Source organism: Amphiprion ocellaris, chromosome 13, assembly GCF_022539595.1.
Source record: "Amphiprion ocellaris isolate individual 3 ecotype Okinawa chromosome 13, ASM2253959v1, whole genome shotgun sequence".
Taxonomy (NCBI): domain Eukaryota; kingdom Metazoa; phylum Chordata; class Actinopteri; family Pomacentridae; genus Amphiprion; species Amphiprion ocellaris.
This window is the reverse complement of record NC_072778.1, coordinates 19,897,083-19,915,357: the sequence shown is the minus strand read 5'-3', so window position 1 is coordinate 19,915,357 and position 18,275 is coordinate 19,897,083. Positions and strand designations below refer to the sequence as shown.

General features: G+C 39.8%; 1 protein-coding gene across 1 annotated transcript; it reads left to right on the top strand.

Moving 5' to 3' along the window:
• Positions 1–3,629: 3,629 nt before the first annotated feature.
• bicc2 (bicaudal C homolog 2) lies at positions 3,630–18,275 on the top strand. The gene is made up of 19 exons (XM_035953945.2): positions 3,630–3,982; positions 5,535–5,581; positions 5,956–6,025; positions 6,136–6,215; positions 6,614–6,775; positions 6,855–6,908; positions 7,154–7,369; positions 8,941–9,192; positions 10,707–10,838; positions 11,132–11,321; positions 12,727–12,860; positions 12,936–13,141; positions 13,715–13,820; positions 14,324–14,363; positions 15,836–15,999; positions 16,744–16,963; positions 17,080–17,246; positions 17,462–17,561; positions 17,676–18,275. The coding sequence occupies exons 1-19, from the start codon at positions 3,712–3,714 to the stop codon at positions 17,804–17,806; spliced, it is 2,742 nt and encodes a 913-aa protein (XP_035809838.2). The 5' UTR covers positions 3,630–3,711; the 3' UTR covers positions 17,807–18,275.

Here is an 18,275-nt window from a genome sequence, read left to right as displayed (position 1 = left end):
ATTAAGTCAACTAACAGACCTGACATTCATGAGGGAAGCATTTACTGGCGGATGAAACACACACAGGAAAAGACACAGACAGTAACTAAAACTCGGTGAAAATCCTGATCCCTACATGCTGTCAAAATGCTCATTGTGGCCATTTTACTTGATTTGTTTACTGCAGAGCTTCATGGATCCAGTTATGTTCAAAATTAGATTTTAATGGAAACAAGGCTGTGAGCAAAAGCTATTACCATAGCAATGTTACACTGAAAGAATTATGAGTAAATAGATTTCACATTAGCGCATATAGGCAGTGTCGGAATAAATAGGTAAGAGCACAGTTCAAGTGTTTTTTTCTGGCACTGGGTACTCTGCGCTATTTAAAGTTTAATGTTGCAGCAAAGCTGAAAAAAATATCTGAAGGAATATTAGTGAAAGCTATAATTCCTGTAAAAGCAGTAATGTCTAGAGACTCAACACATGAGGAAAGCGGTATTTTATTTTCACATGCATAGTCATAATTAAAGCATAGGGACACCAGGATTTAGAATGGAGTCTGATTAAAATGCATTGCATGTTGTGTTAATTGTTAGACCTTCTGCTGCTTTAGCACCGTCGTACACACAAATGTTTGTAAAATCTAGATAAAAAGAGGAGATGCTTGTCTGATTTATTCAAGAATTGCGGGGTTGATCTGGCAAACGCTCCAGAGCTCATCAGTCACTCCACAGGATGATTTTGGCTTTTCTTTGCCCTCCAAACAGTGACGCACGCCCCGACACTTTACTGGAAACACTCACTCTTCCAGTCAGATGGGGGTAAACAGGGCTGTGGGGGGGAGAAAGGAGATCTGCTGCTGTGAAGTCAGATTAAACGTGGAATAATTCACTCCTTGACCAGTTGCCATGGTGACACAGCCATCACGTCTTTCACTTACAAGCCTCCTCAGGCTAATAAGTCTAGCCTGCTGTAGTTTGTAACTTTAGCAAGATGCCTGCACTGCCAAATAATGTTTGCTGATTTGCCTGGGGCCAAATTTGTCTGGGCAGTATGGAAAACATGGAGCTGAGCTGGAAACAGGGTCCCACTAGAACTGACTAATTGAGCAGTTTGTCTTTACCCATGTTTCAGTCTGTACTTGAGTTCCCAAATTTGAGAAATTTGAACCAGGGAGGGGACTCAATAAACTGCTAAGCAATTTCTGAAATCTCATTAACTCTCTTTTTTGGGTACATTTTAAAACATTTCTCCCGTCTCAGCAGTTTATGACTTGTGGACTGCCTGCTAGTTCACAAATTGGTTTTCTGACACTGAGTGCAAACAAAGTAATGGAGCCATGTGGTTTAGGAGGAGGAGTACAGTTACTCAAGTACAACGTAATGTTACTTTTCATTTTGTATTTCCATTCCGCCCCATTTGAAGGAAAGCAGTTTTTTTTACTCATTTATCATATTTTTTATAGTGGTTAGCGCTGTATTAGATTTAGCCAAAATGTATACAAAAGGTTTTAGAGTTGTTTGATATGTGACAAATTCTCGACCACTGGGTTAATCCATATTTCTAGTCAGATGTGGCTTTAAAGAACAATAATCAGATAATGTGATGAATACACAAAACACTCAGGTGACCAGTGACTATGAAAAGACTTTAAAATTCATCTTTATTCAAATAGATAGATAGATAGATAGATAGATAGATAGATAGATAGATAGATAGATAGATAGATAGATAGATAGATAGATAGATAGATAGATAGATAGATGATTTAATCCCGAAGGAAATTCAAATATTCAGCAGCTTACATATAACAACAAAATAACAAAAAGGCAAAACAGGCAGGTTAGTAACCAGATTAACAAGAACATTAAAGGTTAGTATATACTCAAAAAAATCGTGTTCTACAAAACTATAAATAAAACACTTCTAATTCAAGATCTATAGAATACTAAATGTTTTAAAAGTCAATATACAGTATTTACACATTTCAAGGCACAGTGATTTAAAGTGATTTTTAGAGGTGGCTAGAAAACTACAGTTGTAGTAAGCTACATAAGGTGCATAGACATTTAACGACCACACTGGATGATGACAAGATGTCACAGACGACAAGAGAAAGACAAGAACAAGCTGTTGACTGCTGGATGCTAATGTGTCAGTGAGACACTTGAATGTCCACGACTCCACAGTTGGTCGTGTTTGAAACAGACCTGATATGTGAGACAATCTGTCCCATGATGCTCTTATTGGACATGCCTGACAGTGTGATCCTGTCCCCTAAAATGTCTGCTAACCTGTCCAGTCCTTCAGGAAGAGTGGGACAAGTTTCCACAAAGCAGCATTGACAGCCTCATTGTCTACATGATGCAAGTGTGACTTGTTACTGACTTGTGATTTCTGCTTGCTCTCAACCTGCCCATTATCATTTTCAGTGTACTGCGTATACGTGGATGTTTCATATGGTACTTATTTCCCTGTTGCAGAAAGAATAGATAGAAATAACACGTGCTGAATTTATACTTTTGTTCAGCATATAAAAAGCTGACTTTTGGTTCATGATCTCTCTGAAAAAATAAGTGTTAGTTGGCCTCCTTTGCCACCTTGCCAGTGGTTTAATTTAAAAACAACCGTAGAATTAAAAAAAAAAAAAAAAAGTCAAGATTGTAGAAAAGTCTGAAAAACTATTTTAAATAATGTGTTGCTGAAACTTTAGTTTTTTTTTTGCCATTCTTGTTTCTTCTTATTTTTCTTACTGAATTCATAATTTCATGACCTGATAGATTTCTTGGTGACCTTTTTGCGGAGGTCCAGTTCCTAGTTTGGGAACTGCTGGAGTCAGCAAGTTAAAACAGTAGGATGATACATTTGTTATCATCATTATTGTGATTCCATTTTGCTCAAAAGACTTAGGTTAGATTATGAAGAGCTTTTTTCTCTTTAACAACATTTTTACATTGTTGTATTGGTGCATTTCAGAATAAGAGTATTTTCTTTTTTTTTTTTTCATCCACAGTGTTGCTGAAAGTTCCCCTCACTGCTGCAGCTCTCCCCTCAGCTCCCCTTCACCCCGACCTCTGGAATCTCAAACCCTCTCATTTAGAGGAAGGGGAGGGAGGACAGACATGAACAGAGGTGCAGTGGATGGCTGGATGGCCTGTTTATTTTGTTAGCTGTGTGCACTGGTGAGAGGATGGTTTTCCCGGATGTGTGTGTGTGTGTGTGTGTGTGTGTGTGTGTGTGTGTGTGTGTGTGTGTGTGTGTGTCTGTGTGGCTGAGATGTGTATCCTGTCTTATCATCGGCTTTCACCATCTATCCACATAATCTGTGGACGTTGAACTGAGGATTACTGTGGATTTGTTAAGAGCAAAAGTTGTAGACTTGTCTTAGTCTATCTGCAGTCACTGGGAGAGAGAAGACGTTGCCTGTGTGGTGCAATGAAGTGACTCCTCATGCATCTGTGCAATGAAAGCCGCAGCAGCAAATCCTTCAAGCCTCAAACAGCTTAAAGGCAGAGAGAAAGCTTTAGATTGGTGTACAAAATTAAGTGAAGGGGGCGGGGTTTTTTAAAGAAAAGGCACAGGGGGTGTTACTTGCCCCTCTCTCCCCTTTTTTCTCTCCCTGCCGATCTCCTTGGTCACACACATGGACACATACCACTGACACACACACACACACACACACACACACACACACACACACACACACACTGACGAGGGCTCAGTCCTGCTATGGCCACCACCACCAGCGAGGAGAACTCTCCAGTCCCGGCCAACATAGCAGCCCAGCAGCCTGACGTGGAAACTAGCATAGAACCCGACTCAGCAGCAAAGACTGAGCCCAGAGAGGCCCAGTGTGACAGAGAGGATGAGGAAGAGGAGGAAGGAGGAGGAGGAAGCTCGGGTGTGGGTCAGGAGAAGGCAACAGGGCAGAGTTTGGATCCAGAATGGGTGGAGGAGAGGTTCAGGATCGACAGGAAGAAGCTGGAGACCATGCTGTATGGTGAGCCAAACGTTATATTTAGTAAGAATTCAAAGAATGACTTCATTAAATGTATGGGTGCAAGAAAAGAAAAAGAAACTTTTGAAGTTGCAAACATTATTTTGAAAGGTGGTGATGCCATACCAATGATAATAATTACATCAACTTAATATGTGTAATTTAAACTCAAATTTTGACATTAGTTGAATTAAAACTAAACTTAACTTGAGGTAACTTAATGAAATTGGCTTAACTTAATTTTACTTCAATTCAGGATTCACACCTTATAACACACTTTACTAATTTCAAATAGACTGGTAAATAGATATATAATTTTGACTGTAGAACCTGACACTAATTCCCCTTAACTCAGTTTAGCTTGTTGGTTGAACATTTTTTGAAAATTATTTTTCACAACTCAAAAAATGGATACAAACTGTTGCTTTAACTTTTGTTTGTGAGGACCTACTATAATTTGTTAGAGTCTACTTTCAGTACCGTGCACCTGCGGTTTTCTTCTCACATTCAGCCTCATCAGCTGCATTTTCTGAAAGTCATTCTGTTCTGATGCCTATCGTGGCCTCCCAGTGTGCTCCTTGTTATCTACCTGACCCTGTGTGTCTGTCAGGGCCTCCAGCTGGCTGCGCCCTTGTTGTCCCCATCAGTAACTGCCATCCACTGAACTCCTGTTGCTGTATCATGGTGATTTATGACCCACATTGGCTTATGCATTCAGAAGTCCTTTTCGCTATTATCATTCCTGTCTGGGAAGCAGAGGTAACTGCCTCTGTTAGTTATCGCTCCTTGGCAGGTTTATGACAAATGCCTCCCCTGTGTCACTGGGGAAACTCTTCCTGACAGTGTGCTCCTGCTGCAGATAGAGGCTGATGTTTGCTCTTGATAGGGAAATGCTTGAGCGAATCCAGCTCTGATAACTGTGGGTTGTTTTAATGCATGTGCAGCTGGCACTGTACTTTTGCGGCTGTGAGAGCAACCTCAGTCAGGCAGTAAATATTCTATCTCATCCCTCGAGGTAATAATCTGTCACGCTGCATTTGAGACGTCACTCTGATTGCTGCGTCTTGGTTTTGCAGATGTTGTTTAATTTTTTTGGTAAAGTGGGAGATCTTTGCATCAGCAAATGCCATTGATGTGATTAGCTGTCTCTGGGCTAATTTGTGGTTGCCTTTTCCAACCACCACCTTCTTGCTCCACCCCATACTGTTCTCTTCCCATTCCTCAACTCCGGCCAGCGTAACCCGTAGTGATGAGGGGGGGTGAGGGAGTTCCTGGGGCTCCTCCTGAACCCTGTAAATGTCACCATGGAGCGATGGCCTTTTAAAAATGTTTATGTTCCCAGCAACCTCTTGTTCAGCTCGCTGGGCAAATTTCAGCCAGTCAACAGTCAGATGTTGACTTTGCACACACGCGTTTAATATTGAAAACTTCAGCTGTAAACAGAAATACTTAAAGCTGCTGACCAGCACAGCAAATCAAACAGCAGGATTTATGAAAAATATTTGCTCATTTTTATCTGTCTGTTGTTGATGTTTGCTTACTGTGTCACTTTCAGCTCCAAAGCATGAAGATGGTGAGACAGGAGAGGAGTTTTTTGAGAGAGTAAGTAGAACTCCACACTTGAAAATATTTTATTCATTAAACAAAAGATGAAACAACAATAATTCAACTGCTCTCCTGAGTGAAAAATATCTATAATCATCCATGCTTAAAGCCTCTTGGTTAAATGTAGCTTACAGATGAGTGAGAGCATTTCTGCTACAATTTGTTTCATGCTCTCCACCCAGTAATTACAGGTTTATGAAGGTGATAATTGCAGCCTTTGAAATGCAAATGAGGCTTTGTATTCTTAGATCAATGAGATCAGCTGTGTGTCTGTTCTGCTTGTGTGTGTTAGGCTGTGTGTGTGTCTTTGTGCATACAGTGACAGCTCCTGCTTTGTTGCCTCCTCTCTCCTATTGTTTGCGCTTCCACAGGTAATGAGAGAAACTAACACTCAGGTGAAATGGCCATCCAAGCTGAAGATAGGAGCCAAGTCAAAGAAAGGTGACAAATTCTGCATTATTCATGCATCATCAAATTTGTGCTCTTAGTTTCGTGAGACATTATTGAAACATAATAAAACTCATGGCATTAAAACTCCTATTTCCATTTAGATCCACATGTGAAGGTAGAAGGGAAGCGAGCCAATGTTGTGGAAGCCAAAAAGAAGATACTAGAAGTGCTGGAAACCAGGGTGAGAGCTCTGGCACTTGAGTTTCAGTTTTCTTTATGTGTTTTTCACTGATACCGCCTAACTCTACATAAAGTTTTTTGATTCTGATGTAAAAATAGCTCAAGGTATGTATTGCCTGTGCTACCATGAATGTGTAAATCTGCACAAATAACACCAGTCTTTTTATATATATATATATATATATATATATATATATATATATATATATATATATATATATATATATGTATATGTATATGTATATGTATATATATATATATATATATATATATATATATATATATATATATATATATATATATATATATATATATATATATATATATATATATATATATATATATATATATATATATATACATATATATATATGTGTGTGTGTGTGTGTGTAAAAACAGGTAAACAAGGTGACTCTAAAAATGGACGTGGCCTACACGGAACACTCCCATGTGATTGGAAAAGGTGGTGGAAACATCAAAAAGGTGATGGAGGTCACATCCTGTCACATTCATTTCCCTGACTCTAACCGTTACAATGCTACTGGGGAGAAAAGCAACCAGGTAACAATTATCAGCTAAATGGTGCTTTGGCAGGAAAATGAAAACAAATTAATTTAAATGTCATCAATTTTTTACCCAGGTCTCTATAGCTGGGCCCATAGAAGGGGTGGAGGAAGCCAGGCGGAGGATAAGAGTGAGTGGTCAACGCATGATCTGGACAGACAGATTTTTATTAGTCTCAGCACTCAATTTCTTCACTCCTGTCAGACACATAGATCAATAGAGTGATTAATAGGATGGCTGATATAAGGAAGACAGATATATTTATCAAAATGCTGCCTGTCTGCTGCTGTCTGTCTTTGTTTGTCTTCCATCTCTACATTTATCCCTCCCCTCTGTGTGTCCTGTCCATCATACTCCTTTCCCTTCTTCTTCCAGGACCTCCAGCCGCTGTCCTTAACCTTTGACCTGCCGGTCAGCCTGGTTCCTCAGGCTCTGCCAGATGCAGGATCCCCTCTCATCCAGCAGGTGGTGCAGACTTTGGGGGTCAGTGTGAGCTTCAGGGCTGTTCCCGCTCAGCCTCAAGCCCAGACTCCGTTTTATGGCAGCTGCTGCACTGTCTGGGGGCTGCAGGGCAACGCAACCACTGTCAAGGTCAGCATGAAACACTTTAACAACCGCTCTGATCCAGTTTACAGTTCACACGGAGTAGAATAAGGTCAGTTTAGAGGCTGACTGATCTGCTTTTTTTAGTACAGTTATTGATAATGTTTATTTCATGTGCAATATCCCAGTTTTATGTGCAATATTTCATTATTGTCTGCAATATTATTTTACTACTTTAATATCATTGCCAGTGTTACTTCTTACTTTTCTATTCTAGCCTTATTTTAACTTACTTATTTTCATTTTCTTTGTACTGCATCATATCTTATTGCTTTTCTGTTATGCACTGCCTTCATTGTCACGGTATTGCATATATATATATATATATATATATATATATATATATATATTATTTTTTTTTTTTTTTTTTTTTGGGAGAAATATCTAGCACAAGAACTTTTTATGGGATGAAAACTTCTGGCCATGTTATCTTTAGTCTTATCTTATTAGTAGTCAAGAAGACTGATAGAATGAAAATACCTTTGTATTAAAAATGTAGAAATGAAAAATAAGTAAAAATCTTGGTGTCAGAATTTTGAATAACAAACTCCAACACAAAACCTAATTGAAGAGTTTTTGCTTGATTAACATTTATTAATGTAATTGTTTTAAAACAGAGAACTTTTCAGCATTTATCTTTTGGTGTTGTAGGGGTTTTGCTTGTGAAGTGTAATAAAGCAGATGGTGGTGTGGGCAGGACATTGCTAGAGAACACAGACTGATGACAATGGATAAGAAGTCAATGTCGTACATTTTAAAATTAACTTGTTTCATCAGAAAACAGTTTTTAAAAATACCAATAATTGGAAATATGCGGAATGTTGTACCTGATAATTAGCCAAACCAATCATTTGTCTAACTCTACATTCAGAAAAATAAAGGTGTTAAGTAGAGCCAAAAATGTTTTTTCCAACATAGAAAATTAAATTTTGGTTTGACATAAACAACCTTTTAGCAAGAGATTCCTCAAGAAACCATTTTTTCAAATTATTTTTTTTGTAGAACTCCCATAGGTACCTCAAAGAATCATTAAAAATGATTCCTTTAAACACCATACAACAAAAGATGTTAGATCCTTTAAAGCTTTAAAGTTTTTTAAGCTATAAAATCAGGGGAAAAAAGTCAACTATTAGAATCTGCAGCATTTCTATGTTCCTTCCATTATAATGCATTTAATGTTTTGAGTTCTAGACAGTTGGTCAGACAGAACAATATATTACAAGACAACAACTTGGAATTTGGAAAATGTAAATAAAAGATGTGCATTTCTCACTATGTTTTATAGACTAAATGATTAATCGATTGAAAGGAAAAATGATCTGCTGCTGAATTGATAATGAAAATGATCTTTAGTTACAGCTCTAATTTAATACCATCACCTGTTACCAAACAAAATGAAGTATGATACTTTAAAGAACCACATAGAAGAACCAATCACTACACACACATTCTAAAGAACCAGAGAACCTTCTGAAGAACTGTTAAAGAGCCAGTATTTTTATGAGTGATTGTATATCATACATTATCATGTCATTAACATGTTTACCGGTACCTGACAGAAAGCGACCTGCATCCTGATGGACCTGCTGCTGGGGTCTGAGGTCTCAGGTGGGATAGTGAGCAGCCAGCTGGATGTCACCTCTCAGCAGCATCTCTTCCTGCTGGGGCAGAACGGAGCTCACTTCCTGAGCGTTATGCACCAGACCCAGACCCAGATCATCCTACCGGACCTCAGTGCTCCTCAGAGTCCTCCCTCACTGCTCATCCAGGGCAGCACCGACGGAGTGTGTCTGGCTCGGCAGCAGCTCATGGTAGAGTTGGGTGCTCTGGTTTTGCTTTGGCACAGCTGTGCTCAGCAACATCCTAAAGGGATGCATGTATTTGCTTGCAAATATCAAAACAATTATTTTCTTCCTGTTCTTGGTTTGTGTGTTAATGTATGAACTACACACTGGATCTGTTTTTGCTGCTAGAATTTACACTGTCTGGCCAAAAAAAGCTGCAAACTCTAATATTTTGTTGGACCACCTTTAGCTTTGAGAACGTCACTCATTCACTGTGGTACTGCTTGGATAAGCTTCTGCAATGTCACGGCATTTATTTCTGTCCAGAGATGCATCAATTTTTCACCAAGATCGTATGTTGATGGGAGAGTCGGACCACTGTACGGTCTTCTCCAGCAGATCCCGAAGATTCTCAGTGGGGCTGAGGTCTGGACTCTGTGGAGGCCAATCTACATGTGAAAATGATGTCTCATGCTCCCTGATCCACTCATTCACAATGTGAGCCCCATGAATCCTGGAATCGTCATCTTGGAACATGTCCATGCCATCAGGGAAGAAAAACTCCATTGATGGAAAGACCTGGTCATTCAGTATATTCAGGTAGTCAGCTGACCTCATTCTTTGGGAACATAACGTTGCTGAACCTGATCAACCCCAGATCATAACCCTAACCCCCACAGGCTGGTATGAGTGCATCACTTCATCCGTCTCTCTTCTTACCCCGATGTACCCATCACTTTGGAACAGGGTGGATCTGGACTCATCAGCCCACATAATGGACTACATTTAGTTGTTTCACATTTGGTTAAAAAAAAAAACTGGCTCTGTGGTCTGAATCAAATTGAACTCATTGGAATATGAGGTGGAGAGATGTGCACTGAGCAAGGTGGAGAACATTCTGAGAAACATGGATCATCCAGTTCATATCTGCCTGAATGAGCAACAAAACATTGGTGGTAGATGGCTCCCATCCCTGCGCTGCAGGACAGAAAGATTTAGAAAATCTTTCTTACCATCAGAAATAGGCTATTTAATTCTAAAGTAAATAGATGAGACCCCAGACAATTGAATTTCCGTGGATAGATAAAGTTATTGTATTGTATTGTATTGTGTTACATTTGTTCCTCGAAGATGATGGTTCACCACTATCCATCAGGTTTTAATAATGTGTTGGACGGTTCTTAACCTGATTTTAGTAGCTTCATAAATCTCCTATGCTGTTTTCTTTGCTTGATGCAGGCCAATAATTTGACCCTTCTGAAACAGATTAACATCCTTTCCATGACCACAAGATGTGTCTCCCAACATGGTTGTTTAAGAAATGAGAAGTTACTCACTGCATCAGCTAGGGTTGAATAAGTTGTTGTAGCTGAAACATATTCATCACTGCAGTAATTATCCCATGGAAGGCTTTTACATATTTGATTTAGTTAAATCCAGGTGGCGACTTTTTTTGGCCAGGCAGTGTACAACATTTACCACAAGTTTTTAAAAAATCTTTTATTTTGCTCTCTGTGTGGTATGTTTGTGCACACATCTAGGACTGTCTGCCTGTGTGTTTGATGTTTGACATGCGTGAAGATGGGGAGGCAGATCCTTGTAAGCTGGCTCAGATGATGCAACACCTGGGAGTCTTCATTAGTGTCAAGCCCAAAGTAAAACAGACCAGCAAGGTACATTTCATCCCTGTAGCTTTGCTGCTGATTATTTGAGTCACCATCTAAAAAGAAATGTTAATTTTGTTTGTTTGTTGGCTGCTGCTTCCACCTTTTTATATTCACATTCAATCTAGGACACTATTGAGTTTGCGATTGCTTATTTCATTCACACTGGATTAAATATCCACAGAAAGATTTCATGAATGTTCACTTTGGTTCACATTTTGGATGTAAAACTATTCTCCCCTGTAGTTACATATGCAGGTTGAATACTGATGAAACTATTTGTATTGGTGGCCTTTTATTAGTCAGTGGTGGTGAAGGGTCTGGAAAGAAACATCTCCTGCCTTTATGAGGCCCGACGTTTGCTCCTCGGGCTGGATTCCTGTGAGAGTGCCAAGGTAACGGAAATGACGCCTGATCCCGTCCTACCCAGCGGTGGACTGACCAACTACTGGCTCAACATGTTGCTGCAGCAGCTTCGTCTTTCTGAGCAGGGTGAGCATGCACACATATGCACCTGCGTAGATGTGTTTTCATTTAAATATCATGGAAATTGCAAAATCACAGCTGTATATTTAGAATTTTAAAACACTGTAGCAGGGAGCAATGCAAGGCGTGCCCCTGACCCTCTCTCCCACTAATCTAATCTGAGGGTCACTGAGATGAATAAGATGCAAGCTGCACACAGGCTAAACAAAAAACTTTTTGCATCAGAATAATTTGAAGGATTCTATATTTGCATAAAAATAAAGACACATTTTGGTTTTGGGAGAAAGAAAAAGTGAAAGCAAATAACTTAATGTTCTGAAATATTTTGAATCCTGAAACAGTTAGGATTAATAATAAAAATAACTTCAACAACTCTTCTCTAAGTAAAGGCAGATCATAGTGTTACAATTTCACAGTATACCAAGATATTTTACATTCTGAAAGAAGTCTGATTGTTTGGATCGTTTGTCCACAACAACCGTGTGATGGTTTGGTGCTCTATAAAGCTGCTGGCTGTTCATTTGAAGGAGATAAATGTAAATAGACATTAACCTTTGTGTCGTCCTGCAGGTCAAAATTGACCCGGTTTAAAGTTTGGAAATGTGGAAAAAAAAAATTTTCATAGTGAAACTTCTGATGTCCACATTTTCAACATTTTTGGGAAATTTTTGAACATTTTTTGGTGGAAAAAAAGAAATGTTAAAAATATTTTTTTTAAGAACAAGAACAAGAACAAAAGATCAACCAAAATCCAACGAATTTTGCTGGAGTTTGATTGATTTTTATGTGAATGTTGTTAAAGGAAATATTAGAAGTTTTACTGATATATATATGTAATCATTTTAGATATTTTTAGGATTTTTTGGGAGATTTTTATTCATTTTTTGAACATATTTACAAAAAATTTTTTGCCAAATTTGAGTTTCCTGAAGGTTTTTGCAAATTTTCAGAAATTTGGGGATTTTTTTGCTGAATTTTTGGATTTTTTTTCAGATTTTTTTTTGGTGCCTGTAAATGAGGACAACAGGAGGGTTAAGAGAATCATAAATCATATTACAAAATGGGGTTTTCATCACTGTTTTGTGCACACTCACTCATTATTACATTACCACATATTTCTGCCTATAATCAAAGCTTTATGTAGTGTTTTTAGAATTCTTGAATCTTTCTTAAGGTCTTCTTTTATAGTGGAAGATGGAAAGTTTTTGTAGCTGAGTTGTTTGGTCTAATTTTTAATTCAGTACATACTAGTGTGTGTGCGTGTGTGTGTGTGTGTGTGTGTGTGTGTGTGTGTGTGTGTGTGTGTGTGTGTGTGTGTGTGTGTGTGTGTGTGTGTGTGTGTGTGTGTGTGTGTGTGTGTGCGTTTAAAAAAACTCTTTCATATCATTTCTTTCCATTCTTCTCTGATCAGGCACTTCACCTGCTCCACCTACAGAGGTGCTACCTGGTACAAAGCTCCGCCCCTCACCTCCACCAGGCCTCACCTCTCCCCCTGAGGAGGGCAGGACAGGACTGAAGGGAACAGATGGTCGGCCCCTGGAGAAGGTGTCAATGCTCACAATAAATTCCTGGTAGATATCATCTATAGAAACCAAAACTGACTTTTATCCTCTTCCACAGATCATTGAAAATGAGGACCAGTCTGGCCAATCAGAGGATGAGAGCTCTGAGGTCGTGCTGATGTCACCATCTGAGGTGTATGATGCAATGAACAGCATCAGCAGGGTGGGGTTGAATGTCCGGAGGGGGAGTCTCCAAGGCCCTGAAATTTCCAAAGTTTTCAGCCAAATGAGACGCCATTCGACAGGGCAGGCCCTCACATACAGGTGAGCACAAAACTGCTATATATATTACAACAATCTGAGATAACGTTCTTCAGTCTTAACCTAAATGCAATTCTATACTAAACAAAAAAAAAAAAAACAAAAAAAAAAACCAGAGTTGTAACTTTAAAAAACAACCTTATGGAAAGTAAGAAGTTGGAGGTGAGTCCTTGCAGTGACTCTGAACAGACTTTTACCTCCTGCAACGTGATTAATAAAGCTGCAGAGACATAAACACCTGCATGTGCCAGATTTGTCAAAAATCTACAGATCTTGCAAACACAGAAAATTACATTAGACAAAAGAAAGAGTGTTGACCTCATATATATTTGCTTTTTGCTTAGTCTCTTATTTTGCTCTTTTATGGTTCTGTGGAGGAGATGCTTTGCAGATTCGAGCAGTTTTAATGAATCAGCACTCCTTCAACACACTCTATATTTATATAGCATCTTGACACTGTCTTTGAAAATTGTAGCTGTTAGGAGGAAGAAAGAGTTAATAAACCCTAAACAGCCATCACCGTTTCACCTAACCTTGCCTTACCATCTGTGTGTGTTCGTCTCCTGAATATGGCAGATTGCTGAACGCAGAGATGGAGGGAGGGAGGAGTGACAGGAAGAACAGCCTGAGGAGAGACATGAGTCTAGCTCAAAATGCATGTGCTGACTCATCCAAGGCTGAGGTGAGGAGAAACGGGAACTGCAAATCTCTCTTTTTTTGTGTTTTTGCATGTTTCCTCAGAAAATTATGCACTGCTTCTGTGGACAAATTTTTATTTATGAGTAGTTCTCTGTGGACGTGCAATCAAAGAAAGAAAGAAAGAAAGAAAGAAGTCAAGATTTATTTCTGTAGATGACGAGTTAGGCTGGAAACAGCAGGAACATTTCATTTGTGGTGTTTTGTAATCTATTGATTTGCACATCCCTGACCCTGGTGAAATTTGATTTTGATAGCTGACTTCTGTGTTTGTTTCCTTCCCCTCTTATTTGTCATCTCTCCTGCTCAGAGGTTACTACAAGGAGGATTAACAAGTTTACAGCCACAGCAGCAGGAAGAGCTGTTTCATACGAGTGTTTGTCCCTGCTGTAAATTAGATTTCCGCTGCCTATCCTCAGTAACCAAAGGAAAAAAAAATTCAATTTCATGCATTATTTACCTGCTCTGTTTCCTGTTTGTGCTTTGTAGGATTACGACTATGAAAAGAAGAAACTGCTGGCAACCAGAGGTTAGCGCTCCTAAATGTTTAATATGTCTGCCTGTCTTACTGTGTTTTCAGAAATGTTCTGCAACAGCAATTAGAGCACTGCTAAAGAAGACTTCCCTTTGTTTGATTTATAGTTGCTGTTCTGCAGATAAATATATTAAAATACATTTGGTAGAGGAAGTTGGCACCCAAATTCTTAGGGTAAATTGTTGTTTCGCTCGTGAGAACCTCCACTTTTATGCAGCCAAGCTGTTGTTTTTGGAGCTGGAGAGGACACAGATTGCAAATCTTTTCATCTAATCTCACAGAAAAAGACAAAACAAAACACTTTGCCAATACAATGATTTAGTTTGCTCCAAAAGTACACATGTTTTGGTCATATCAGTGTTGAAAAGGATTTAATGTCATATGATTAAACCCAATGAAGTGGGCTTTTTTGGTTTATTCAAGTATGCTACGGAGGCAACGCATTAATATCCTTAGCCGAGGAGGGGATTTGATAGAGGAGGCCCATTTCAGCGCTGCTCGCTGCCAAGACAACTGATGAAGGGGACCTGTTTATGGTGCTGCACTGTGCCAAAGTTATAATAGAGTAGCTCTGGCACTCCCACTTAATTCACAAGGGGTGGATACACAATGCAGACAACACACATGCACATCCAGAAACAGTGTGTGCGCCTTCATACACACACGTGCATGAACACACACGTAGCGAAACCCACCTCATCCATCATACAGAATGAGAGATACTGAAGAGATCTGCAGCCAAATGGTACCAAATTCCCTCTGTGTTGCTTTATGGGATTATGAATTAGCAGTTTGAATGGGCCATCTGCCTCACAGTCATTAAGATACCCATATGCCAGTCTATGAATGGGACATTTATTTGCACAGATACACACATGCACACACATGCACACACAAATGACAACCCACCCGTAATAACCCTGTTGATATTGCACTCTTTGTGGAGTGCTGTTACAGTTTTTATCACACATTCATGTGTGGAAGTGGGCCTGGGGTCACTTGTTTGCCATTTGAGTGTGTATACTTATCTAAGTATCAGCAGTCTGAGTTTTATTAAGCGTGCCACACACTGACGGGGTATCGCACTGTGAGCCATTGTTTAATGCACGAACCCAGCTTGTTCAATTTAGAATATCAAAGGCAAAATCTGCAGAGCATTTTCATAAAGGACAGACAGCGGATATGAGTATTGATGCGTGCTACAGATAGCATCAATGTGAATGTGAAACTATTTCAAGTGCATATATTCCTGTACAGCTTTCTGCAAGTGTCTTCTCAATCTTTCCTCGCAACAATGCTGCAATCCATATATTTCACATTAACCATGGAACAAATTACACTTATGTGGACGGTGTTAAAGGAAATGATAATATTGCAGATAATAATACCTAATATAGAAATCGTCGGCCAGAAAAATCACAGTGGTTTGTATTGTCCTTCTGTGTGTTTGTTTGTGTTCCTTTCAGCCATGCAGAGGAAGCCTGTGGTCACAGAAGTCAGAACACCTACAGACACTTGGAGTGGCCTTGGCTTCTCCAAATCTATGCCGGCAGAGGCAGTCAAAGAGCTTCGCAACATCAGCCGACGCAACTACAAACCCTACCTGAGCACCAGCAACAACCAGCAGCAGGTATAGATGAGCTTAATACTCACTCAATGCCTAGTTTGACAAACTTTAAAACATGGACTCTCAAGTTATCAGTTGGTTGATTTTGAGTGTTTGTTCATAGTTGCTTTATAGTTTTATAGCTTGTCTTTTATAGTTACAGTTACTTTGCAGAACTGAACTGTTTTGAAGCCGTGTTTTTGTTCCAATGCAGTGAAACAAGCTTCCCCACCGTGGTCCTCCAACACAGTCTCATTTATTGCTATTGCCCTCTAACAGTTTGAAGCATTTATCTCACTGTGTGGTAAGCACTGCCAATTTATACGCTCAATTACCTGGGGTCTGATACCATCGCCACGGTCAACACAGCCACTCCTAGGCAACCTGTTTACCTGAGCTGTTTCAGCTCATCTGCCCTGCTCTTTCAGAGCGTTGTGAATGGCTGCCCAGCAGCCAGAGATGGAGGGGCAGACTCACTTAGGATAATAAGAGCAAGAGGCATTCGACTACAATTTTCTGCTGTGACACAGGCGACTGGGAGGAAGCATTTGCTGCCCACACAGGCCAATGAGCTGCTTTAGAAACATGATAAATGGCCTTTCTCATTAGAGTTTGTGACCAGTTTCAGACACTGTTTCCTCATGATTTCCAGGAGAGATGAAAAGATGGAATGGTGACAGAAGTACAAGGGGCTGCGACTGTGTGAAACGTTCACAGATGAAAGAAATGTTAATATTTAATGCTGTCACTGTTTCTGTCTCCATCTAGTCTTGGGCTGCTCAGACAGGGAAGGTGTGTAACGGCAGCGACTCTGAGAACTGGAGGGACAGACGTGGATCCACATCTTCATCCCTACCTGCCTCTTCCTCTTCCACCTCTTCCTCATCCTCATCCTCCCCTTCCTCACCTCCATCTGCTTTCTCCTCATCCACCTCCTCCTTTCCTGCTTTCACATCCTCGGTGAATCGACGCAGAACTGACAAACCCTGTAAGTCTTACCTGTGTGTGCTTTTAAGCTCAGCAAAACACTGAATCCCTGTTTCTCATCTTCTTTCTGTCTCTTGCTGCCACTTTTAACCTTTTCCTGTGAACTTTAATGTCTAGTGGAGAGCTTCATGAGCACCAGCAGCTACTTTGAAGGTGCATGCTCGTCGAGGAGGGCGTCGACCTGCAGTCAGCGGAGCTCCTCCCCTCACATGACAGATGACCTACCTGAGCTGCTCAGCCAACTTGGCCTTATCAAATACATCGACGTGTTTGAACAGCAAGAGGTAAACACAAGAATGAAGTTGCAATCAATTATTTTGCGGGAAAAACTGCATTTTTTGATTCAGTTCGCCATCAGTTAAACCTGCAGCGCTCTAGCTTTAAGTTCAGGTTATCTGTGCAGGAGCCCAAAACACAAACAAAGACAAGCACACAAACTCACAAGAGTTATGCATTATGAATGAGCGTCATGATGCAACCGCTCTCTGTTCTCATCCAGATTGACTATCAGACATTCCTCACTCTGTCTGATGAGGATCTGAAGGAAGTGGGTGTCTCCACCTTTGGAGCCAGACGGAAGATGTTATTAGCAATCTCAGGTGAGAATCTGATGCCCAGGCTTAGAATCATACCTGCTTCTCCATCTGGTAAGGTGGTTGACTGCACTGGCCTCCTCTTGTGAAAATGATGAAGTTCTTTATCTTCTGATCAAGATTTGAACAAAAGCACGAGGAGGCTCTCGGATACGCCTGCTGTGAAGCCAGGCTACCTGGAAGGCGGTGCTAGCGGTCGACTTCCAAGAATCATGGATGTGGAGGTTGCAGCTCAGAGTAACCGCTGGTGAGAGGAGACACCAACCAGCTCCGAGATCCATCTGAGCAGCGTGGAGATGTTTGACTTCTAAAAGTACAAAGTGACTGTTGCCAATAAGAAATGTCTTACCTGTTTTATATTTAACATAAATGAAGAAGTGTGAAATTGCCCTGAAAAGCAACACAAACATTTAAATCCAGTGCCTTTCTTATACAGCCATAACCCAAAGCTTTTATTTTTTTCTATAAATGCAAGACAAGGAGGTCTTCCCTTCCAAATGTGCAAATTTACAAGAAGCAAACTACATAAAATACAAATGAACAATAGAACATGTTATTTAAAGTTCTTTGTGGCGGCTGTTATTGTCATAAAGTGCCTTTCTCAAGCGAAACCTGCGCTTTGGCCATGTTAACCACTTCTTTTATGAAATTGTAAATTGATATTTACAGAAGAAAATTACATTACAGTAAAGATAATTAAAATATATCTGTGGAAGTTTA

What these genes read in the sequence shown, in the direction of transcription:
- bicc2 (XM_035953945.2), top strand. Translation starts at nt 3,712, where the DNA reads ATGGCCACCACCACCAGCGAGGAGAACTCTCCAGTCCCGGCCAACATA. An exon ending in CTGGGGAGAAAAGCAACCAG is followed by an intron (nt 6,776 to 6,854) that starts GTAACAATTATC and finishes TTTTTTACCCAG; the next exon opens with GTCTCTATAGCTGGGCCCAT. An exon ending in ACGTGTTTGAACAGCAAGAG is followed by an intron (nt 17,247 to 17,461) that starts GTAAACACAAGA and finishes GTTCTCATCCAG; the next exon opens with ATTGACTATCAGACATTCCT.